A 24,676-nucleotide genomic window follows, 5' to 3' on the forward strand; every position below is an offset into this window, starting at 1 on the left:
CTCATACTTTATTTAAGAGCAGAGTTGGATGATGATTATTTTATGGATTGAAGTGTCACTACAAGCCCATAGGCTCACCTATTATGAAATTCCTCAGTACGGTCCTTTAGAGAGACAAAAAAGTATTGTTTGATCATTTAGATTATAATAATGGAAGGTATTATTTTTAATCGGATGTTAAGAAATTTGATACACCCAGATTTAAGCCCTGCTTTTAAGTTATTCGTGTTCACAACCATATAGAGAACAATCTTCCAGAAGCAGTAAATGCCAAAGACTTAATTCAACACTGCCCTTACAGAATGCTGACAAGGCATCATTTTTTCAAACTCATGCAAATGTTGGCCAGTAGAGTGTCCTGATGTTGAAAAAACATCTGGAAGAAATTTCAAAACTGGCTTCTTATTCATCTTTGGGGTATAAATTATTATTAGTAGTAGTACAAATATTTTCCAAATCTTTAAAAGATCGCAAATGTAAGATAATGGTAATAGTATTAAATTCATTTTGTCACTTTTTTAATTTTTAATCTTGTTATACCTCACTACTGCTAAATACTAAAATCTGCTATGAAGCTGAGTTACATAAGCCAAGCTATTAATAATAATATAATTCTGTGGCCACTTATGTAGTATTGTTGCTATTATCTTTATTATTCCTATTAAAATTATTTTGTATATTTCTTTTCCTTTACACTCTTTGTGATGACTAGGTTTTCTAGGTTTATTTGAATTTCCACCATGGAATATTAATAAATATACAGTACATCTCTAATTTCATCTCATCTATTAAAGAAACATCTACAAGAATGAGAATGAGAACCATGTTTATTAATGTTACTGGTTTGATGGACTGATCAAAGTTAACAAACATTTTGACATTTTAATGCAAGTTGTACCTTTGACATTGAAACATCATCCATCTTGTTCTGTTCCTCCTTGTCTCTATAGTATAGATACAATTTGCAGTTCAGCAGTCCAACACAAGATGGCAAAAATGGTCCATTCATACAGGCTCTGACATCATTACATAAAAATGCAACGAGCTCTCCAAATCGAATCACTCCTAGACCCATTTTATTGCAAGCTTCAGCTACAGAGGGCACTTAAGCAAGAGGTAGAAGAGAAGACTGAGATTTACTCAGCTTTATCTCACTATGCGGCCATTTGTGTGGAATCATCACTGTTTTCCTTGAAGAAAGAGGAACGTCAATGACACGTCAGAGATGCAATTAGTTTGTATTCCTGCACACACTTGCACGCACACACACACAATCTAGTTAAATATAATGTTAAATAATTAAACATAAAGTAGTCAGAGATGCTTCTATATCATGCTGCAATACTTGTGTTTCTGTCTCTCACCATCAAGCCCAGCATGCTGTCAACATGGATTCATGAACTGAAAATACCGAGATATTATGTAACATCTGCAATCCTCAATTATTTCATGAGCAGCTCGAAGCGCCTCTGAATACAAATGAGGTTTCTCACAGTGAAAGTAGGTTTCTCACGGGGAAGCCAACGCCACTTCAAATCACCAAGTCCAGAAAAGCAGCTCATTTCGAGGTGTTTACTGAGAAACTGTGGGTGGTGCATTGATCGACCAGAATGGAATGTGCAGCATAATAGTCTGAACTTCTCACAGAGCTTGAAAGAACCTCAGAGATCTACTTGGAGTTAAATTCCATGGTTAATCCATGAGGCTTGTTAGTGGAGAAAAGGCTGGAGGAAGCTGATTCAGCAACTGAGTAAGCATGGCTCAGTGCTGTTTGGGTTATTCCTTGAATCAGCCCAGTTCACTATTTTAACACTGCATTAAAGTATTCTTTGCATAATCATGATGTCTTTACTTTTATCTATGGCGTGTTACCCTTACACACTTTGGGCTTTGGGCAAAAGTTCAAGTAAGTATGAAATTGTAATAAAATGTTCAGTCTCTAAAAAGCCAGTTCTTGAGCTCCTTTTCTCCTGTATTTTACATTATTGTCGAGAGCGCTGCAGCACTAAGCTGCATCGTGGACTGTAGCTGCAGCTGAACGCTTACGTGTGGAGGAGGACAGGCTGGGGTAGGAGCTGCACAGGTCTTTTAGGCTCCTCCACTCTGTGAGCCACATTTCCCGCTGGGCTGGGGCCAGCTGGTCTATCTGCCTCGCCTTGAGGTGATCACAGGGCACTAGTGTTCCCCTCAGGGCATGAACTGTGAATCTGCAAAAAAAGGAAAGTCCTCATTAGCAGTGTAAGGCAAGGACACTACCTGTGTCTGCATTTGTTTATTGCACCATTTGTTGTGTCTGAATCTATATTTGGAGTTTAAACCAAAGTAGGCATGGCCACTAGGTATATATGAACTAGTAAACTAATTTACAGCCCTGATCAGGCAGTAAGGATAAATGATTCAGACGTCTAAATGTTAAAATGGGTAAACAAAAAATTTCCCATCAGAATGTAAAAATCTCCCATTCTCATAGCTTTTTTTTTTTTTTTTTTACACCCCTACTCCCTTTTGCACATTCTCTAGTTTCAAAGAAATGCCCTGTGGATCATTCTGGCAAGCAGAATGAATTGGGAACCTCATATCTTTATTTATATTCATTTAAAAAACATTTTCTGTTCATTTCTAGGGATACATGCCTAGTCCTTATTAAAAAAAAACTGAGGTTTGTGGAAAACAGAGATTCAAAAGAAGACTGATACCACCCACTGGTATCAATATATATATATATATATATATAAAATAATATAAAATAATAATGTAATGGGCTTCTGAATACCAGGCTTACTGTAAGCATAAATAGTGAACAATGTCGGTATGAAATTACCTTGGCAGCAGTGCTACAACTGTGGTTAAAATGCAGACCAGGTAGAAAACAGGGTCTTGCATTTGCTGCTGCATGATCCAGTATGGGTTTGAAGGGGGGTTGCAGCTGATGCAGAGGGCGCTGAAAGCCAGAGTCACGATGAAGAACACCAAGACACTCCCCAACATGATCACCCAGTGCACCACTGTCTAATAGTAACCAAACACAAACGAAGAAATCATGCCAGTGTGATGTATGTATCGTTGAAATCACTACTGCCAAACTCGATGTCTGCTGACACTCATTTGAGAATGACATACCCAGCTCTTGATCTCAATTGCCAGGTGAAGAAGGATGGTGAACAAAGACACAGTGTTCATGGGGGTTCCCAAAGAGAAGATGCCAATATCAGATCCTTTGTATGTCTACAAAAAGTAGAGAGGTTCAGTCAAGAAATTCCCAGATATTGCATGAACAGGGAAATTAAAAGGGAACCAAAGAATTCTGACTTACACAGTATGGGACAAAGAAGCAAACAAGACTCTGATAAAAGGCATCTACAATAGCTATCCAAAAGGTTGTACGACAGTATCCCTAAAAAAAAGAAAAAAAAAAGGTGTCTTATAGCATATTAAGTTTGACATTATGCACAAATGAGTAATTAACTTACAATTCTAAAAAGTAATGGGATTAATATGACATATTAATCCCATTACTTCCCATTACAATATGAAAAACTGGCTTAATGTGAATTAACCAATAAGTCAGTTCATGTGTGAAAATTAAGTAATCTTGTTTAAATAAAAAAATAGTGAAAAAAATACATCACTTCTGAAATAAACAACTGAAAACACATGAATCGTGTAAAACTGGCAAGTGAAAATAAATGAATAATAAATGTGAAATAATCATGTGCAAAAAAAAATCACAGAAATCATGTAAATAATGTAAACGAATGAATCGTATGTAAAAAAAACAAAACACATAACATTCATTTGAACAAATCAAGCACTTGAAAAAATAAAAACACAAAAAAATTGAGAAAGAGGCTTACATATATGAATCATGTGATTATTCAGCTTTGAAATTTGTGTGCATTTTCTGAACTTGCTCTAAACAAGCTTCCCTAACAATTTGGCAGCTCAGTGCTTAGGGTATTGGTCTATATTTGATTACAGGGCTGCTGATTGGAAGGGTAAATGTTCCAATCCCAGTGCCACCAAAATGCCACTGTGGGGCCGTTGATCAACTTGAACTCCTCAGCTGTATCCTGGTCTCTGTTGTATGTTGCCTTGGATAAACTTATCAGGTTAAAAAAGAACAGGTTCTCATATGGTTTGACCAATCACATAACTAGCTTGGCAATAATGCCAGGTATCTTTGCACCTAATACATTCAATGCCTTTTACTGCTGTTTTTAAGATCCCCCCGTTGACTCCCTTGCAACTTAAGGGTTATTTGGTTACTTCTTAACAGTTAAACTGAAGCTTGTTAGATAAGCCCTGGAAAGTGTGAGTCAACACGACTGTAGACTTCAGGAGCAGAATTTGCCCAGAAGGTATTATAATCGGATGCAATTTCCTTTTTATGAAGTGAGAAAATAGCAGACAAAGCTGTTTAGAAGGGAAGAGAGGAGCTCCAGAATGCCTCATATTACACAATTATAAGATCTGAGTTTCTGTTTAATTTGGGCTTCAGAAGAACATGACAGATTTATTACTGTACTCTAGTTAGCAAGCTGATATGATTTGATGTAGTTAAACTACATTGTTTCCTATACATTTATCCCCTTCTGCTACAAGTGCCAATTTATGTGACATATGTGATGCACACTAATCCCTCAAATCAGGAGGGAAAGTTGATGAAAGTGTGCTAAAAGCAGCAGTGGAATAAAGTATTTATCAACATAGTGCCATTACTCTGACATGTGAATGTCAAGTGCTGACAGACTGTTATTATAGCTGTTCAGAATCTTAATGAAAAATACAATCCATATCCTGCAGCCTTAGCAGACGGTAACTATGTGTTCCTAATCAAATTGTCTATATTTGAGGACTCACCCCAGAACGCTGGCCTCTTTTATAGAGTTCAGGCAGATGGAGGAGCATGTTAGAAGAAACCTCACTGTCCATGATGCCAAACATGATGGGTGGAGTGGATGTGAAGATGAGGTTAAAGAAAATCATGAACCAGTAGTCAATCATGGCCGTGCCAGAGAAGCCACAGAAGAACTGGTACCAGAACAGGAGGTTGACGTAAGCCTGGGGAGATAATGATGGAGTGAATATCTGATTAAATGTCAAGGTATTGATTAAGAGTACTATACACCCCTACTACACTGAAATGTCCACCATTCCACCAAAGATAGATGGATAGAATGGTAAGGTGGGTGGTCCATGAATGTTGTGTTCATTCCTGCTCATTCTTGCAATTATCCAATCAGCCAGTCAAGTGGTAACAGTGCAAAGCAGAAAATCATGCAGATTCAGGTCAAGAGCTTCAGTTAATCTTCACATTAAACACCAGAATGTGGAAAAAACTGAGCTCAGTGATGTTGACTATGACATGGTTATTATTGGCAGACTGGCTGGTATGAGTATTTCGGAAATGGATAATTCATGTAAAACATCTTCTAGAGTTTAAACAAAATGGTGCAAACAAACAAAAAACATCTAATAACTTTTCTGAGAGGTCAGAGAAGAATGGGCAGACTGCTCATTGAAAGGCTATGGTAACTAAAATAGCAACTTGTACAACCGTGGTGAACAGAAAAGCATCTTGGAACAGACAACACACCAAATGTTGAGGTAGTTGGACTGAAATATGGGCTTAAAAATAACAGAGGGTGCTGGTAAATGGTCCAGTTACTGCAATCTAAGAATATTTGCATTACCCAAAATTTTATCTCTGAAAACGCTGCTTCTATTTTTTATTTACTTCATTTCATACTGAGTATAGTTATGTATGTGGCCAATACATTTTTTATTTTAATTTTCATATTTGAATTCAAGAGTACTTTTGATTTTTTTTAAAAAATATATATATATGGTGAAATAATTAGAGACTTTATGAAAAAATTTAATTAATTTCATTTAGTGTGTCCCGAGAAAAAACAATCCAAAACAAAAAAGTACAACCTTGTTTTCCCATTTACATTTTAAAATAAAAACAAGAAAGAGTGTATCACAAACAGACCATGTCTCGAACTTGGTAGATATTTCACAAAAATGAACAAATAATAAATAACTTTCATAACTGTCCCCTAGAAATAGAAGACATCTTCACAGTTACAGTGACTTTCACACAAAGCTTGCTGTCACTGTTATATTTACCACATTCTTGTAGAAGAAATAGATGATCATGTTTGCCAGTCGTGTGTAACAGGAGTGACCGTGAACCAGAAGAAGCTTCTTCAGGTGTTTGAAGCGAGATATTGCAAAGTCACTGGCCATAACAGCCTTTTGAATACACACACACACATACACACACACACACACACACACACACACACACAGAAACAGCCAGTCAAGAGCAGTTTAAATTGTTCCATATCATTCAATAATGGATTAGTGAATTATATGAGTCATTTTATCCTATTAGCTACATGTCTGAAAATACCCACTGAAGCGCCTAGAAGATAGAATACAAACCTGCATGCCTTCCTGCCCTGATATTCCCACACCGACATCTGCTGCTTGAATCATGTTTACGTCATTGGCACCATCACCTGGAGGAGCAGAACGAATTATGTCTTCGTGTTTAAAAATAACAATGGCATGCCATCAAACCTGCACATACCCCAATGTAAATCAGAGACCTAACATGACCCTGAATCTCATATAAAAAGGTCTAGTATGTTACCTATAGCAAGAGTCATGACCTTGAGCCTGTCACGCAGCAGTGTGACGACTTTGCTCTTCTGCAGTGGTGTTGCTCTGCAGCACAGCACAGAGCGGCTATGTTGGCATAACCGCAAGAAGTGAGCCTGCAGATCGTCATTCAGGAGCAGGCCCAGGATTTGACCATCAATCACCAAACCAATTCTGGGCATCTCACCCCCAAACTGAGGTATCTCACTCAAAGCTCCATTCAGCATGTTCCTACAGGCATCCTGCAAGAGATGAAAGAAAAAGAAATAAAGACTAGAGCACAACATTCAGTTCAAGGAGACCCACAGCTTGTACCTGATGTATGGATTTACATACTAACAAATAGGGTTAGTGCCGGAGTTAAATTAGGATTAATGCAGTGAGGGGAAACCTGCTGCTTTTAGGGGTGCCAACAATTAGCCTCATTCAACAATATGAAAATGAATTAATGTATTTATTTTTTCTCAGCAAATCATGAGCCAATTGAATCCTTTTTTTGTATTCATTGTATTGCAAATCAAGTTCAAGGTATCTGTCGAGGAGGCTATAGAGAACAGTAGTGCATTTCCTTGTACTTTCTCAACATTTTAACTACAGTTTCAATGCACTGTTTCTCTAATTTTTTCGTTTCACATTTTGCTTTAATGATTAAGTAAAAAAAAAACCCTGCTAATCGCCTTACATTTTAAATTTCAGAAATCAAATTGTTTCTCAATAAAGCGGTGCCCAAATATCTTCCATCATCATTATTATCCCCATTATGCTGGTCTATGATTTTCTATCAAATTATAGTAATGGAGCTTTGCTTTGTCTTACTATTCACATAAACCAAAAGTGCTGAGTTAGGATTAGTACAATGTAGAATACTATATAATGCATCCTGCAGCACAAATTAGACAATTCCTTGTTCACACATAGCAAGTACACTGTATGGCCAAAGGTTTGTGGACACCTGACCATCACACCCATATATCGCTGTCTCCCCAAACCGTTGCTACAAAAATTGGCATGCTGTGTCATTGCAGTTTCACACAAATTGTGAAATCACAATTATAAAGAGATCTGTGGTTATTTTTAATAAGATGTGGCCACAAGTCAAGTTTCTTGACACTTTTATGGACAACATTATGGAATATATTTCAAAGGAAAAGAAATTTAATTAGATTTTGTGGTCACATATACCTAAGCAAAGAGGAGATCAATATTACACTTGATATAAGTCATACTGGGGTCACTGTAATCGCATAGACAGCTGTGGCATGCATCACCATTAGAGACTTCACCATATCATTTTAAGTTTCCACAAAATTATTAAGTGGAGACCATATTAAGTTCTATAATCATGACGTAACATGGTGGCTATAAGTGACTGCAAATAAATACATTTTAAGGCCACAATGTAGAGAAATATATACAGTTGTGGCCACACCTTATTTAAAAAAAAAAATCACCAGGTCACCTCAGATACTCGTGAACTTAGATAGAAATGGGTATACATTATAGTTAAATAAAAAAATTTGCTTTACTGGATAGCTTTATTAGTGTGTAACAATTCGCAAAATCATCACATAATCATGTATAATACCTACATTTTTTTTTTTTTTTCAGATTTATATAATACACTAATTGAGAGCCAATAATTAATTAATCAATTTAGAATGGAAGGTAGTTGTAATAAAACTCATAGTTTTATTCTGTTACAGTTTGCTTTAACTAGATCCAATTTTGGGAATGCTAGTAGCCTAAGTACATTTGGATTTGGGGAAAATACATAGATGATGCAACTTGTGTTTCATATCATGAATTTTACACTAATTCTCTCTTGAAAGAATTCACAATATTGTTTGGCAATAGTGATCCAGTAAAACATTATACTCACTAGATACTGTGTCAACTATATTATTTCTTTTCTTGTTTATTGCTTGCTCACAGCCTAGCTGCAGCTCTCCACTAAACAAATATAACAGGAGTAGAATAAGATTCTGTGTGAAGGAAGCTCTCTCCTCTCCTCCTCGGCACTGTAGAAATGGGATTACAACGCAGTCAAACAAGCCTTTCACATTTGAAAATTTACTTCCGACCTACTCTCTCAAAATAGGGCTTGGGGACAGAGACAAATGCATAAAGAAGCAGCATGCCTGTCAAATCACTGCCTTGTTTGAGGCAATGTGGTAAACGTTCGACGGTGGATTTCATGGAGCTCAGGCCCTGAGGGCTGAGAGTGACGAAAAGTGTCACCTGCCCCAGTTAAATTCAATACATCACCTCATTCAGGACTTCTACTTCCAGCACACAAACCCAATTTTTGTCTATGCCTTACTCTGACGGAGAAGATATACCTTGGTTGCATAGATACTAACAGGATGGACGATGGAGCACTCGGAGGATTGGAAGCGCACTTATAATATCTAAAACATGGCTGCTTTGAGTAACATGCTTTAATGGTCAAACAATGCATCAGGGATTGAGATCAAAGACATTAGCAAGTTTTAAGCACCTTGTTTGGCACTTTAAAAGTGAACACCAGGTCATTCTGGTCCAGTAGCTTGCAGGAGTAGGCAATGTTGACAGCTGTCTCAAGTTTGTCCCCGGTCAGCACCCATAATTTCATTCCTGCCTCTCTCAAGGACTGGATGGTTTCTGGAACATTTTCTTGTAGGCGGTCCTCAATTCCAGTGGCCCCTGTTTGAAAATTTATTTCACATTTAACATATTTGAAGTGCCCAGTGGTGAATGTCTTTTATACTTTGACTTTGGTTTGGTGAAATCCATATCTATAATCATAATAATCAAGGAAAATGAACCAAATTTCAACCCTCATGTGACAAACAGCATTTCTTTCACCATTAAATTTTACATTAACCAAATGCCAGAAATAAGCAACTTACAATCTATCTCATTTTTACACAACTGAGGGTTAAGGGCCTTGCTCACAGGGCCAGAGTGACCATATTAAGTTATATAATCATGACATTGGTATCTGAGGTAACATGGTGGCTATTTAAAAAATGTATATAAATGACTACAAATAAATATATTTTTAAAGCCTCAATGTAGTGGCCATACCTTACAACAGGCCAGTTGATTGTGATCATGATTATTTTTATTTTTTAATTTACCCAGCAGTGTGAGGTTCTCTTCCATGTAAGCTGCAGTGTCTGTGAGTAGCTCTTCTTTGTCCTCTATGGCTGCCTTGGCTTCTTGTCTCATAACTAACCAGTTCTCATAGTCTTCTTCATTTATAACCTTAAAGAGTATAAAGTGAAAGATTGGATTGGAGGGTTGAAGATCTTGTCTGAAAACATTTATTACTACGAGTGTTTTGACATTTCGACATCAAGATATGATAACCTATTCAAGACACAAAAAGCATGAGAACCTCTGGAGTAAGGCTCTAGAGTGTGCAAAAAGCGAATAAGTGGAAATACAATGTCCATGCATTGTAATCTATATTTTGAAAAAGTCACAAACAGTGAGGTAACCATCTGATCTTACACTGTGACTAACTGTGTAGATGTGGCACCCTAAAAACCATATCAAGTCTATAATACAGATGAAATAATGGAGTACTTTACCTTTCTTGCAAAACACAAGGTCCGTAAACCATCCCTGGCGTACGTGTCAAGGTCATTCTGAGTCTTATGTACAATATTTGTACCCTTACTTTTCAGGTGTGGTTTGTCTAGGGGAATTAAAAACTGTGTTGTTATGGTTTCTTTATACCATATGATAATTAAAGATGGCTGGTAGAGCCTGCCTTTGGGTTTTTACCTTTCTGTACTCGCTCCATGATGCAAGAGTCTGCACCCTTTGTGTACATTACAATCTGTTTGGTTTCAGGATGACGCACTATTATAGACATCCTCCTCCTGTTTGAATCAAAGGCCAAAACATCCAGCACGTCAAACCTAAGCAGTGTTCCTTGAGGCAGCTGGACAGTTACATGATGAGGTGTCCGTTCCTTTAAGGTGAAGCCGTAAGCCTTGGCTGCATGCACCAGAGCTGCTTCGTCTGGACTCTGAGCCTCATAGCAAACATCCTCTATCACAGAAAGACTGCTTCCGGTCTTGTCCCACCCCCAACTGCTCCTGCCTTCATAAAGGCTCTCTGTAGAACCATAAAAACTGGGGACATCGATGACAGGAGATCCCATGGAGTCCATGGGAAAAGGCTCAGAGGACTTTCTTTTGCCTGCGATCAGCTTCCTAAATGATGCTGCCTGATTCAATAGGCCCTCCATACACCCTTGTGAATTGGAGTGAGAAGTGCTACGTTTCACTTTAGCCTGAAAGACAAAAAATTGCGTTTAAATTCGGATATTCTGAAATGATCGGGCAAGAATGAAAACATAATAAAAACTGTTTTAATTCTGTGTGGATTTCCACAGAGCCATAACGGTGATCCATACAATGAGATCATTAAGGGCAGTCATATTGTATGTTAATAGGACATGATCATTGTGCTGTGGCCCAAATTTGAATATTTTATAGAAATCAAAATGTACGTTGGGGGAAAAAAGCTGTCTGTTATCTAGTTTACTTGATATGCCTACACCAGTAAAGTTTACATGCATTAATTATTGGACATTTTGCCCCTAGGGTAGAATATTTTTCATATAACTCAAACATGATTTTGTATTTAACAAATAATAAAAAATAGCAATTTAATATATAAAACATTTATGTCTCAGTTGTATAATTTGGCAATGAGTAGTTAAAATACTTAATATTCATAAAAAATAAGTCGAGTCAATTTTTCTTTAAAATAAAGTCAGTTCTTGTCAGTTCTTCAGATCTGAGTATTATGCAAGGAAAATAAATTCTTCAATAAAAATATGACTTAAATGTTGATGCTGATAAAATACCTCCATAAAGTTTCATTAGGGTTCCAATATGACTTCATATTAAACACCAGTAGAAGAGAGATGACACCACTATAACAGCTTGTTCCCTTGTAGGAGTAAACTGCTGCCACTTAATAATCTAATTCTTTCACAAGTTGAAATAATGACCAAAAACTAATTATCTCATTCTCTTGCATTACTAGATAAAGTGACCACATCTTCATTATCTTGTACCTTTGCATTACTAAATAGTGACCAGAACTTAATTATCTTTTTCCTTTGCACGATTAAATAGTGACAATAACTTCATTATCTTGTTTTCTTGCACTACTAAATAGTGGCCACGAATTATTTACCCCATTCCCTTGTGTTACTAAACATGGCAACAATTTAATTATCTAATTTCCTCATGTTACTAAATAGTGAACAGAACTTGATTACCTTATTCCTACATATTCCTAAATAGTGAACAAAACTTAAATATCTCCTTCACTCTCATTATTAAGTAGTGACCACAGCTTTGAAAAACAGGTCCTCATGCAACTAAGTAGTGACCATGATCTAATTAACTCTTTCCCACACAAATAAGTCACACTTTTCATTAAGTAAAGACGTCACCATTGTGGCTCTGCATATTTTCAAGCTGGAGATCAGTTTGTGTGTCATTCAGTCAGTATCAGTCACTGTCACTGTTGTTAAATGATGGCTTCTCAGCCTCCCCCAAGGCAATTCCATCTTTGCATCTTATTATTGTCTGATTTGTCTACAGATTTACACCTTGCTGTGGGTTTTTCAAGATCAGTTGCGAAAAAGACCTTCCTCAAGCAATTCTATTAAATTCACACATCTTAAGAATAGGATTGCAAACAGGGAATGACCTCTGGCCTAAGGAGAAAGTTCTAAAAGCATACAACCAGAACAGGTCTATTGCTGCTTGTATGCACTTAAATATCCTCATTTTTCACAGCAGCACTGAGCTGTTTCAAAGTAGGTAGAATAGGATTAGTCATACAGGCCATAATAATATCTGGGGGGCATCAGGGTTGGAGACACATATACTCTGCTTCCAGGAGGAGTCACTGTGCATGGTGCACTATTAGTGCTATTATTTTGACATCAAGGCTGTTTTGGTGCTGTGACTCAGTTCATGAGAGCATAATGCTGTCCTTTGCAGTAGAGGCAAGGTTAACATGACCACTTCTCTTACCCTTTGTCTCTGGGCAGCTTTTGTTGAAACCACTACAGTGTTGCAGATGGCTAAAGCCAGGAAGAACTCCAGGTAGTGTGCATTTTTCCTCCCACACTCAGCATCTTCTACTAGCTGGAGCAATGTCTGGTCTGGAATCACCTCAGTTTCCTGTTTAACCAAACAACAAGCCAAAGTCCTTAGTGGTGAGCCATGGCACAACACACACACACATGCTGACATCACGCACCCAAAGCATTGTGTCATATGCATCCCCACGGTGGATATCGTAAAATGAAATGAGAGGAAGGTGTACTGTGATGGGGAAAGCTGTGGAAAAGAGTGGTGGGCTATGGGAAAGCAGTAGGCCATGTTTAATGCACCTCAGCAGGCCCATATGTCAGAGCACAGACATCAAGAGCAATGGAGCCAGCATTCCTCTGTTTCTTTCTCACACCAAGCTGGCCGGCCATCTGCGTGCTGGATCTGTCCACTTACAGGGACGAGACATTGGCGGTCTGTTCGCTCCTATTTGATGGCATCTCACCTCATCTCATCTGCACCTGCCACTAACTCTCATATAACCACAGCTCACTGCAGATCCTCTCCCCAGGGTATCCCTACTAAATCTGCAGAAAAAATAGTGTTATTGATTCACTACCCTGCCATGCGTCACTGGGGAAAGATCTGACCACCAAGCAGACAGGTTTATAGTTTTGCTGTCCAGGCTATTCAAAAATGTATCTTGTCACCTGTGGGGGAGTGTTCAAGCTGTCAGTTTTATTTGGTTAGATTTTTCTCTAAACATAAATAATTCTTTTGAACACTGTGTACACTGTAAGTCTTGATAGCAGTTTTATTCAACATAAATGTAATAAAAAAGCCACAGTGAGTTAAAGTTATTAAATAGAGGACAATGTGATATAGACTTTAATACAGGAGATAAAATATTGAATACTTCAATCAACTCATTTAAGGTACATAATTGGATCTCAAGGATCTTAAATTTCTAATTAAACACACTTAAGTTGCGATCCAAACAACCACCATTTTGGAACGATACTAATTATGTAAGACGGTAAAGCATCCGCTACCACAGTTTGTTGTTATTTCTGTCAGCTAAGTGATGCTGAATTTGGTTTCCAGGGTGACAAACTAACAGGGACATATGGATGGACCTTGAAATAGTGGTCAGACAGCCAGCATTTTTGGAACAACCCTAGTAGGATAAAATTGCTTTTCTACCAGGCAGTCATGGCAGATATCTTTGATAAAGGTATTGCCAGATCAGCAATGTAGTGTTGCCACTTTTAAAACACACTGGACATCCCTGCGCCCCAACACACATTTACAGTCCAAAATCCCATTTGACTCACTACTAATGTTACTTTCAGCTGTACTTTTATTTGACCTTGTTGCAGTCAGTTGGTTCTTCAAGACACGAATACACATGACAGTGCTCAATGAACATTGTGGGGTTTTTTTTTCTTTTATGCTACACTTTGGGGGATTTGTTTGGTCATTTTTGTACATTCTCTTCATTTTAGACACAAGCTGTAACTTGTGCTAGCTATCTTTATGACTGGCCATTACTTTAATATGATATAAAACCAGACAAATGACAGTTAGAGCCAGACACCTGGACACACAGCTTGAAAACTAGACTGTCCTAGTTGAGTGCCAACCCTACAGCCCTGTCCCTGTAAATATTTTCTACTGGACAGTGTGATACAACATGGTATCCAATTCCACACTTTGTGGTTATATCTGTTGCTAAGTGATTGTAACCAAGGGCCTATGGAGAATTTGGATGCCAAGGAAACATGGACTTATTAATGGGGCTAGAAATTGCTTTTCTAACAAGCAATCGTGTCAGAAATCTTTAGTAGTGTCTGTTAACATTCCTAACATGTAAAATGATGCCAGTATCTCAGAATGTAGAGAGAACTGCTACTTTGTCCTAGTATGAATACAGGGAAACAGATACTGGCACTCGATCATGATATTGATTGTCCTGAATTCAATTAAGTAACCATGCCACACACATATCACATTATCTGATCAATCCAGTGCAAACTCAGAAGTACTGCCAGAAGAACTCACCAGTGGGCTGCTGAAAGCAAATCTTCCAGGGGTTCCTGCTAAGACCCTTGGCCTGTAAAATCCACTCTTGGCATAAGTGTTGAAGTTCGCTCTGCCTCCCACTGGGACATCCTGGACAGCCTCCAGAGAAAATAGAGAAGGTTGACTGTTCTGTTGGTAAACAACATCTTCATCTTGATCTATCTCCCCTGCCAGAATGGCCAATCGTGTTGCTGCAAAAAAAAAACAACAACCAAAAAACAATACAAAATCAAAAACTGCATTTTCAGCCAGAGCAGGTAGTTACAGCATAAACTGTTGTTTTGTTGTATTTCTGGGAACCCACTCCACAATAACTAGAGTTGCACTAAACTTACCGTTATCCTCGTGAGGGAATTCAGTTCCCATTATTGTGCAGCGGCGGAACACCATTTTATTCTCAGTCAGAGTCCCTGTCTTGTCTGAGAAGACATACTGGATCTGCCCCAGGTCCTCTGTGATATTAAGAGCACGACATTGGACCCGAGAATTCTTCTCCTCATCATACAGGTCCAAGTCTTGAGTGATGAAGAACACCTGGCCAATCTTCACCAGCTCAATGGACAGGTAGAGTGAAATTGGGATCATCACCTGGACAGGGAGGTAATTATTATAATTTGCTTCGTGACTGCTTATCCCAGTGCTGCTGAAACACTTGAAGGATGTTGTACATAATGGGTGCACAGAAATATAAATAGATATCATTGTGTACAAAAAATAGTTTTGATTGATAGCGTGCCAAAGATTTCTTTCCATCATTGAGAGTTTACTGATGCTGTACTGGTAGCTGTCTTGAGTGAAAAATGGCAGCCTGGAGAGCTAATCACTTTTACACATTGAAACTATTTAAAACAATATCTGTACTTTTTTTTACTGAAGCATTTATTTTGTTTGTCCCTGTTAACTCAAATGGGTTCAGGTCATTAGTTCCCATGTATCATTTGAATGAGGCATTCAAAAGTTAAACAGACAGCTCTGTGTGTGTGTGTGTGTGTCATATAAATAATTTTCTAAAACATATCAAATGCAATATTACATCCTATACCTGCAGTAGGATAATCATGGTAAGGAACATGTAGATTCCTGCTCGCAGTGGCTGGATAAAAGTCCCATCAGTTTCGGGAATAAAGTAGCTTGGGATGCTAGGGAAAGTCTCCAACCAATAGATATGGCCTATGAGAACAAAAGAGAAAATTAGGAATTGAGAGGGATTAATCTTTTGCCTTCTTAAAAGACTTTCATGTGTGAATTCATTCTGAGTAGTCTTCTCTAACTTCGGCCTTATATAAGGAGGAAAGAGGCAGATTCTTCACAAGGTCGTAACAGCTCTTTCTATCTACATCTGCTGTGGGATCATCTGTCATGCTGTGAAAGCTCAGGCAAGATTGAAATATAACATCGACTGTGGCTTCCCCAGTGTATCAACACAGCACCACTTTGTAATGTCTGGATTAAGTGATTTTTTTCCATTCCAGTCAGCCACACTCCAAGCATGCAAGTGATCTATATGTACAGGATGTTGCAGAGGACCTCCTCCTTCCCACTCACCCGTGGCTCCTATGAGACACATGCAGAAGAGTAGAAGCACGCAGAAGAGGACGTCCTTGTTCATCTTTCTCTCCAGCTTGCTACGTTTGTACCTTGGCTTGTCGTTGTTTAGCATGGACTTGGACTCATGGCCTGCAGTGGGAATAAATAAATAAATGAATCAATAAATTATGTTCATAAAATAAAAAACAAACAAATCAATTACCACTGAAAAAAATTCTATTAAATCTTTGTCAATGCAGTAACCACATATACTGTATGATGTGCATAATGTAACACAATGAAAATATTTCACATATGAAATCCACACGCAATACTACATACCATATAATTAATAATTAGAGTAATCATTTATTAATTACTATAATTTTCAAATCACTATTAATTACTATTATTAGTAATAATTACTCTTTAATAGGGCAGAGAATTTTCTCAGACTTTATATGAGTATGTGCTTTCATAAAAATATTGAGACTGATACTAATAGTTTACCAAAAATAATTTAAAAAGTATTCTTTAAATACATTAGATAACAAATTATTCAGCAAACAGGGGCATCAAGGGACATTTTTAGTCATATTTATTTTGGCTGCTGTTTCCTTTTTACTGCTCCTACCATGTGGTATCAGTGCATGTTTCATGAGTACAAATAAATGATTCAATACACGTAAGTATGGACGTATCTCTAATGATTCGTCATGTGTTGATAACAGGATTCATGATCCAGCATTCGAGTGTACAGAAACAGGACGATACCTGCATACACCACTATCCCTGAGGCATGATCTGTATTTCTGACAGTGCATCCACGTAGTAATACGCTCTCAATGTCAAAGCCTGTCTTCTCCATGTCTTTTTGTCTGTGAGAGTAAACACACATATATGGACATTACATAACTTTGTATGACCTTTGTAAGGACCATTTAAAAAAGAAAAATCAGAAGCTGGAATTGAGAGAGTGAAAAGATCACCATCTAGTAGCTGCTAGCTGTTTTTCATGCAAAATGCTACATCAGCTAACCTGTAATAGATGTAGGTTCAATAATATGTAAAGCATGCTGCTTTGCATGCCAGTGATACAGGTGGTGTGCAGAGAATGCAAAATACTAGGAGGACTTTAACCTGGGAACATCTTCTGTGAGAGTAAGCACACATATATAGAGAGTGGATAACATTGTAATTCACATCAACAGTAGCAGATTAGCTGATACAGACAGACCCTGAGATCCCTTTGTATATACAAAGAGGGATATACCATGACTTCTCAAACATTTTGGAGACAAGGACCACAACTATAAAAAAATGTGATTTTAAGAAAATCAGAAGTTGAAAGCGAGAGAGCTTCTCATGCAAAATGCTACATCAGCCAACCTGTAATAGATGTAGGTTCAATATTGCGTAAAGAATGCTGCTTTGCACATCAGAGATCCAGATTGTATGCAGATAATGCAAACTACAAGGAGGAGTTCAACTCTTTTATGAGCATAATCCAACTATTATATAAGGATCATTATTTAATTATTGTTTACATAATATTCTTTCTGTTGGTTGAAGCTTTTTTAAATTTTTTGCCATTGACACACATTTGGTACAAGCGGAGCTTCCTTAACGGAGCAGAAGAACACGAGTGGCCTGCACAGAGCTCTGAATTCAACCCCATTACACATCTTCATAATGAATTGCAACACTGACTACACACCAGGCCTCCATTAGTGCACCCATAACCTCAACTGAAAATCTACTGGAAAGCCTTCCCTGAAGAGTGGAGGTTTTTATAACAGCAAAAAGGGAATAAATCTAGAATTTCGCAAGCACACATGGATATGAAGGTCAATTGTCCACATTCTTTTGGCCATGAAGACGATATACACCAAGGAGTTCAAACTGATGACCATTTAACAACCAAGGGTGTTTAATTCTAATATAGTTGTAGCTGTCTACATGCCTTAAATAACATTAATGCTAAGAAACACTTGCTGCTGGGTGAAATGATTAAGACAAACTTTAAAACAATCATGTCTAGTTAGAAGTACCACCACAACAACAAATTAAATCTGAGTCTGGACCTCAGTTGGTGAAATAGTATACAAAGACCTGAGTGTGATTCAAACTGACAGCAAAACTGCCACACAGGGCCAAATTATCAATGCACATCATTACAATTCATTTGTGACTGCCTACATAAGCAAATGTTTTGATGATGTACTGATGACCAAAACCATCAGATAATGAAAAAAGCCAGGCTTTGTGAGGAAACAATAAGCTTCATGTGCAGCAGAGGGAACAATATACCACCTGCAGTTTAACTGGCAAATCTGCTCTCTATCCACCCAGCAAAATCCTTAGTGTCACTTAAAACTTAAAGAGTTTACATATACTGTCTATACACTACCAGTCAAAAGTTTGGACACATCTTCTAATTCCATGGTCTTTCCTGATGTTTATTTCTTTCTACATTGTAAAACAATGCTGAAGGCGGCCGAAATACACAATAATGTCCTTTGAACAGTTGATATTGAGATATGTCTGCTACTGATGCTCTGTAAAGCCTTCATAACGGCTCTAATCTGAGGTACTGTTAATTGGTGATTTCTGAGGCTGGTAACTCTAAATGAACTTCTCCTCTGCAGCAGAGGTCAGTTTTGGTCTTGTTTTACTGGGATGGTCTTCATGTGAGCCAGTTTCATCATGGTGCTTGAAGGGTTTTGCAAATGCACTTGACAATACTGTTCTTGCAAGAACTATTCCAGACCACCTGACCTTCGTGTCTTAAAATAACAACTGACTGTTTTTTGTTGTCATTACATATGGATTACTTAAGTCCATGTGTTATTTCATAGTTTTGAAATCTCCAGTATTGTTCTAGAATGTAGAAAATAAATCCCTAAACAGAAAACATTGAATTAAAAGGTGTGTCCAAACTTTTGACTGGTTGTGTATGTCCACTTTGACACCAATGAACTCTGAAAGAGTTAATTCTATACTGTAGGCTTTAATTCAATGCATATTAAAGTACTAAATGAACAGAGAAACACCTAGCTCTTGTTCTATATAACTGTTCAATTTTATTAGTATAGCACTTTGAACAATGGATGCTCTCACAAAGCATCTGTACAAAAATATAAATTAGGATATACGTGTAAAATCTATAAATATATTCATAATGAGCAAGCCAAAGGTGATGGACACAAAGGAAAAACTCCCTGAGATGAACCGTGAGAGGAACCAGACTCAAAAGTGAACCTATGGCATTTAGACATTATCCATACATGTACCAGAACAGCTTCAATGCTCCTTGACATCAATTCTCAAAGTCCATGATGCTGTGCTGGAAGAATTAATCCCATTATTCCTCGGCTAATTGTGCTAAAGAGCATTGGTCTAACATTTTCATTAAGCCTTCATATCCTGTGGATAGGGGCGGAGTCATTGTTGAATATACCACACCTAGCAAGACAGGAAAACTGGGCCCCCATAGGCCCTCATAACATACCATCTCACCTTTCTGTCTGGTTAAGGTGCTGACTGAAACATTTATTAGCTGCTAGATTCTGCTGCTATATCTGTATTTAAGATCTCAGTTTTCCCCCAGGCCTATTGTTTCAGTACAGTGCATATCTGATTGTTTGTGATTGTAGAGTATAGAGTTGTTCTAATATAAAACGCTTATATAAGACAAAGATCAGCAATCAGGGTGTCTTTCAGGTACTTGTCAATCTAGTAAGACCAACACACCGGATATAACTTGACTTCTGTCAGATCTTTGGACATGCCTGGATGTTGTTTAGTGGATCATGTGACAGTAAATGCGATGACTGAAATCACTGTCTCCTGGTTTTTTTAGGGAAAGTGGTGTGGGCAGAAAAAAAACACTCAGACTGAATATTTCTTACAGCATTCATTGGTATGGATCAGGCAAATTGAGGGGGGAAGTAGAAGCTTGATGTGGTTGATCATGCATGAAATTGACTGTAGAGGGTTCTCTGGGATACTCACAGAAAGCCATTGAAATTGTTCAGGTTGTTGTTGGGCTCCTCACAAACCACAGTTCTGTTGAATTTAAGCGGCTCAAACTGAGTATTCTGAAACACAGAAACAACAGTCTATTAATTTGCATGGCTTCAAACTCATACTTAGGTGAATGATTAGAAATCGTCATATCAACGGTTGTCACTTTATTAGACACATTTGACTTGTTGGTGCACCTTGTTGGTGTACGGTTAGGCATTATTTCAGGAAGTTTATATGATATTCCAGCTCTTTATCAGTATCAGTTTCTGACCAGAAAACTGGATATTTGTTGCTGATGAACATCAAAAACCCCAGCAGTATTGCAACACCTCATGCAATACCAGAACTAGTAAGATGCCACTACCATGTAAATATCACTGCTGTACTGAGACTGATCCTCCTCTTATATAACAGCTGTGTAAAATTTGCTGATGGATAGGATGCTGGGCTGACAAACTGTACATACCAATAGATGACTTACAAAGTAACTGTAGCCTTAAAATAGGGCCTACACTGAAGATTTACCTGATGGTAAATGAGTACATTCTAAAAAAGCAATACTGGTTTAAGTTTATAGCTCTGTGGCTGGGTCAGTGTGACCCAGATTGGGTTGATAATGGGAAACACAGCATGCTGGGTTCGGGAGCTGAATGGAAACATGCAAGCTGTATCAAGATTTATTTTCTGGAATTTACGAGAACTGGCCAAGACAACAGAAAAGGCTGAAGTAAAAGAAGTCAGCTACAGTTGCAAGAATTTTTTACTTAATGTAAAAGCTAGTTATATTTCTGTATTAACCAGGCATAATGTAAGCAATGACTTTTTTGTTTGGCTTAATAGTCAATATTAACCTGCTGATGCAAAGTATTCTGTCTAATGCTATTTGAGGGGAAAATAATGCTGAAGTAATAAGTAATAGAAATTAGTGTTTCTGTAAGAAAAATGTAAATTTAATTAACATAATTATATTTACAGTTAACAGAAAGTTACCAAACTTTGGGCTGCTGTATAACTATTGATGTTACTTCATGCTAGTTTAAAAACTTCTCAGCTAGCAGTGGTGTCTATAACATATATTCTTGGACAATTGGAAATCTACATTAAAATGCATTTTAGTTTTGAATAGTGTTTGATAAGTGAAGCCATTTTGCAAGCATCTAAACAATGTTTTTACCCTACAGAAGCTTTTTTTTTTTTTCAAAGCTTTTAGATTTACAACAGGATCCTCACCGGTGTGAAGAAACCAGGCACCACTTTCCTCTGCTTAAGGTTGGTCTCGCCATCCAGATTGGCCGTCTCCATGTGGCACACTCCGTTAGGGTTGGACGTGTGCAGGAGCAAGATGTCTGCTGGGACGATCTCATTGGAGAGCACTCGGACAAAATCCCCCACACGTACATCCTTCCATCTTTTCTCCACAAAGCTCCGCTGGCTCCTGGAAAAAGACAGACAGACACTCAGCTAGTGACCTGGAGCCCCATCGTGCATAAAGCTGCTCTAGATTAAACTGAATGCCTGGATAGAGGCACAAATTATATTTAAAACAGATTTGCTTTTATTCAACCATGAAGTTGTTGTTAATCTTGTTTACATCTTATTGTTGAAAACTTGTTTTTCTTCAAAAAAACATTGCTAGAGATACTACAGAATAGAAATTCCACTACAGAAGCGTCAAATAAACATGTTTTTTAACCTTTCAAACAAACTACGTTCAAAAAGTTTCTTAAATCAAAGAAAGATCGTTGTTTATAAAATATTTATCGTTCTATATAATAATATAAAACCCATTATCTATCTAATGGCCCTTGTTTGATTAGTCAGCCTTGTAAGATGCAAAAGTTTGAGCACTTAAATATCTGTTAAAAGAAGTAAATACAAATGCTACAGCAAAATATTTTAAAATAACATTTCCACCACTACTTGATATGTGTTGTGGCATGTGCAAAAGTTTGGACACTCTTCCAGCTGTAAATCTCAGAATGAGAATCTCATCATGACTTGTTTAACAGGCCAAGAATTGCGTATGTATACAACTGTGTTCTATTGTCTCAAGTCTTTTTGCAGATCTGAGATTGCCTCGGCTGGAGATAGCAGTAAAATAGATGAGTGTCATCAGAATATACATACAAATCAGCATTTGAGACATTATTGGCAACATCACAGATATATAGTATATAGAGAGAATAACAGAGTCTCCGTAATTGAACCCCATGAAACCTCTTTAATGGTCATCATATCAGATGGAGAGAAAAAAAAACCACATAAGAAATACACATTGAGATTTACTATTTCAGTCATTCCTGAACTTATACCACAGACATGCCAGACAATCCAGTATTATATCGCTTGTATTATCCAGGTTTATACTGATGACCATGTTCTGTGTATTTGTTTTGTCCTATTTGTTCCTTTTTCTTCAAAATCAACCTGCCCAGGGAGGACAGATAAAAATTAGGGCTAGACCTGACACATTTACATTATAAATACAGACATTGATTAATGTGTACTGCCTCCAAGGCCATGAATAGCTATAAGGACACAGAAGTCTGGGTTTGAGCAGATTCCGGAACTTGTCAGATACAAAAAGTAGGACAGTGGATGACGGAACGTAGTCTAAATATGTGGAATACCTCAGTAGTGATGAATGGCTTATCTTGTGATCTCAGAGCAGCCGAAGAGGGTTTTCCCATAGATTTAATCAACATTTAGCTCTCTTAGCTTGTCTTATCTCACGAGACACTACGCTACCACATATTTTTCCGGCTACGTGTAATACTGCTAGCCTGCTTGTTGCAGTAGCATTATTTGATCAGGCTACAAGTGACTTGTTTGCCAATAAGCAACACTTAATCTCCATTCAGATTTAATTTGTTTTGTGTCATCGTATTCCTAACATTCTTCTTACATATAACTTACAGATAATTGTCTTGTTAGTATTTGTTGTCTGTAATATCATATGTCATGTACGTAATTGTCTGCTGATATAACAAATCTATCTATCTATCTACCTATCTATCTATCTATCTATCTATCTATCTATCTATCTATCTATCTATCTATCTATCTATCTATCTATCTATCTATCTATCTATCTATATAATCATTGCATTTTAACTACAATACATTTCTGCAAAGGCGACCTCCCTAAAATTTTGATCTTCACACCGCTGATTGTCCCTTTAAACAAATAAAAAAATAGAAAGAAAGAAAATAGAAAGAAAGATAATTTAATGCTCTATCTGATTGCATTATGCCCCCTGATCTAATGAGAAAAAAACTTTCATTTTTCCTAATTTGTTTTTTTTTTTTTTTTTCTAGCAGGGTCGGGTCGTGCGAGTGAAAGTCTCATTATCAAAATAGGCACTATATTTAGACTGGAACTGGGTGGGGATGTCCAAGGTTACAAAGAAACAGTGCATTAACTTAATGTCATTTCCACATCATATTTTCTGCTAACCGATGACACTGATGAGAAAGACACACAACTCAGATGATGATAGGTTTCATCAGGCATGCAGCCCGACACGTAGGACGAGGAGGGTTGTGTTCTCAAGCTAGACACCTACAGCATGCCACAGCAGCCACTCCTAAAACAAAAAGCCTGCCAGACAACAGCTGGTATCATATTTAGCATACCATTTGTGTTGAGATCTTCTCTTCTAATGAAAGTAGTGTGCTATGTAAACTCAGAGCCTGGAGGTATTTAGAAGATCGATGGAAGACTGATAGACAGATACATGTTGTTTCTTTCAAAAGGATTTGACCTAGTTTTAGGTAAATATATTTCTATCCTGAGCGATTTTAGCTCACCTAGCTCTAAGCAGTTGATAATTTATGGAATATGCGAGGTTATTATATAAGATTTTAGCAATAAACTGCTTCAGGCAATGAAGACAAAGAATCAGACAAAGGAATCTGCAAAATCTAACACAAAAGTAGATTTTTCTGCCAGGTCTGCATAACTGCTGGCTTTGTTAATTGAATTCACCCATAATCCTTATCTTAATTGGTTTCTATTTTCTGTCTTCTCTCCACTTTTGTTTCAGAAGAAGTTCAGTAAACTATCCTTTTACTTAGCATTCACACTTACTTATAAAATTGGACATGAATAGAATTAAAAAATCATTAAGAATTAGTACTGACCCCTTGTATTAAGTCCATATCATGTCTGTTTTAGACAGGAACACCTGTATCCCTGCTCATTCATGCAAATACCCAAAGAAGTTCACCTGATCTTTCTCCACTCGTCAACTGTACAGTTACTCTGAACATATTCCACTTGTATCTTCAGATTTCTG

The 24,676-nt window shown here is 37.4% G+C and overlaps 1 protein-coding gene across 1 annotated transcript in view; it reads right to left on the reverse strand.

Moving 5' to 3' along the window:
* Positions 1 to 949: 949 nt before the first annotated feature.
* Positions 950 to 24,676, reverse strand: part of atp10b (ATPase phospholipid transporting 10B) — a 33,679-nt gene continuing 9,952 nt past the window's right edge. Inside the window, exons 2-21 of the mRNA XM_058408957.1 lie at positions 21,609 to 21,813; positions 20,364 to 20,449; positions 17,124 to 17,227; positions 16,368 to 16,499; positions 15,865 to 15,992; positions 15,158 to 15,410; positions 14,802 to 15,013; positions 12,720 to 12,869; positions 10,441 to 10,954; positions 10,245 to 10,351; positions 9,789 to 9,915; positions 9,167 to 9,351; positions 6,662 to 6,911; positions 6,451 to 6,527; positions 6,133 to 6,258; positions 4,861 to 5,061; positions 3,314 to 3,394; positions 3,121 to 3,225; positions 2,822 to 3,009; positions 950 to 2,207 (exon numbers count right to left, since the gene is read on the reverse strand). Of these exons, the coding sequence (XP_058264940.1) occupies positions 2,006 to 2,207; positions 2,822 to 3,009; positions 3,121 to 3,225; positions 3,314 to 3,394; positions 4,861 to 5,061; positions 6,133 to 6,258; positions 6,451 to 6,527; positions 6,662 to 6,911; positions 9,167 to 9,351; positions 9,789 to 9,915; positions 10,245 to 10,351; positions 10,441 to 10,954; positions 12,720 to 12,869; positions 14,802 to 15,013; positions 15,158 to 15,410; positions 15,865 to 15,992; positions 16,368 to 16,499; positions 17,124 to 17,227; positions 20,364 to 20,449; positions 21,609 to 21,813 (3,433 nt within the window). The 3' untranslated portion in view covers positions 950 to 2,005. The remainder of the gene's footprint in view (positions 2,208 to 2,821; positions 3,010 to 3,120; positions 3,226 to 3,313; positions 3,395 to 4,860; positions 5,062 to 6,132; positions 6,259 to 6,450; positions 6,528 to 6,661; positions 6,912 to 9,166; positions 9,352 to 9,788; positions 9,916 to 10,244; positions 10,352 to 10,440; positions 10,955 to 12,719; positions 12,870 to 14,801; positions 15,014 to 15,157; positions 15,411 to 15,864; positions 15,993 to 16,367; positions 16,500 to 17,123; positions 17,228 to 20,363; positions 20,450 to 21,608; positions 21,814 to 24,676) is intronic.

Source organism: Hemibagrus wyckioides, linkage group LG14, assembly GCF_019097595.1.
Source record: "Hemibagrus wyckioides isolate EC202008001 linkage group LG14, SWU_Hwy_1.0, whole genome shotgun sequence".
Classification (NCBI taxonomy): Eukaryota; Metazoa; Chordata; class Actinopteri; order Siluriformes; family Bagridae; genus Hemibagrus; species Hemibagrus wyckioides.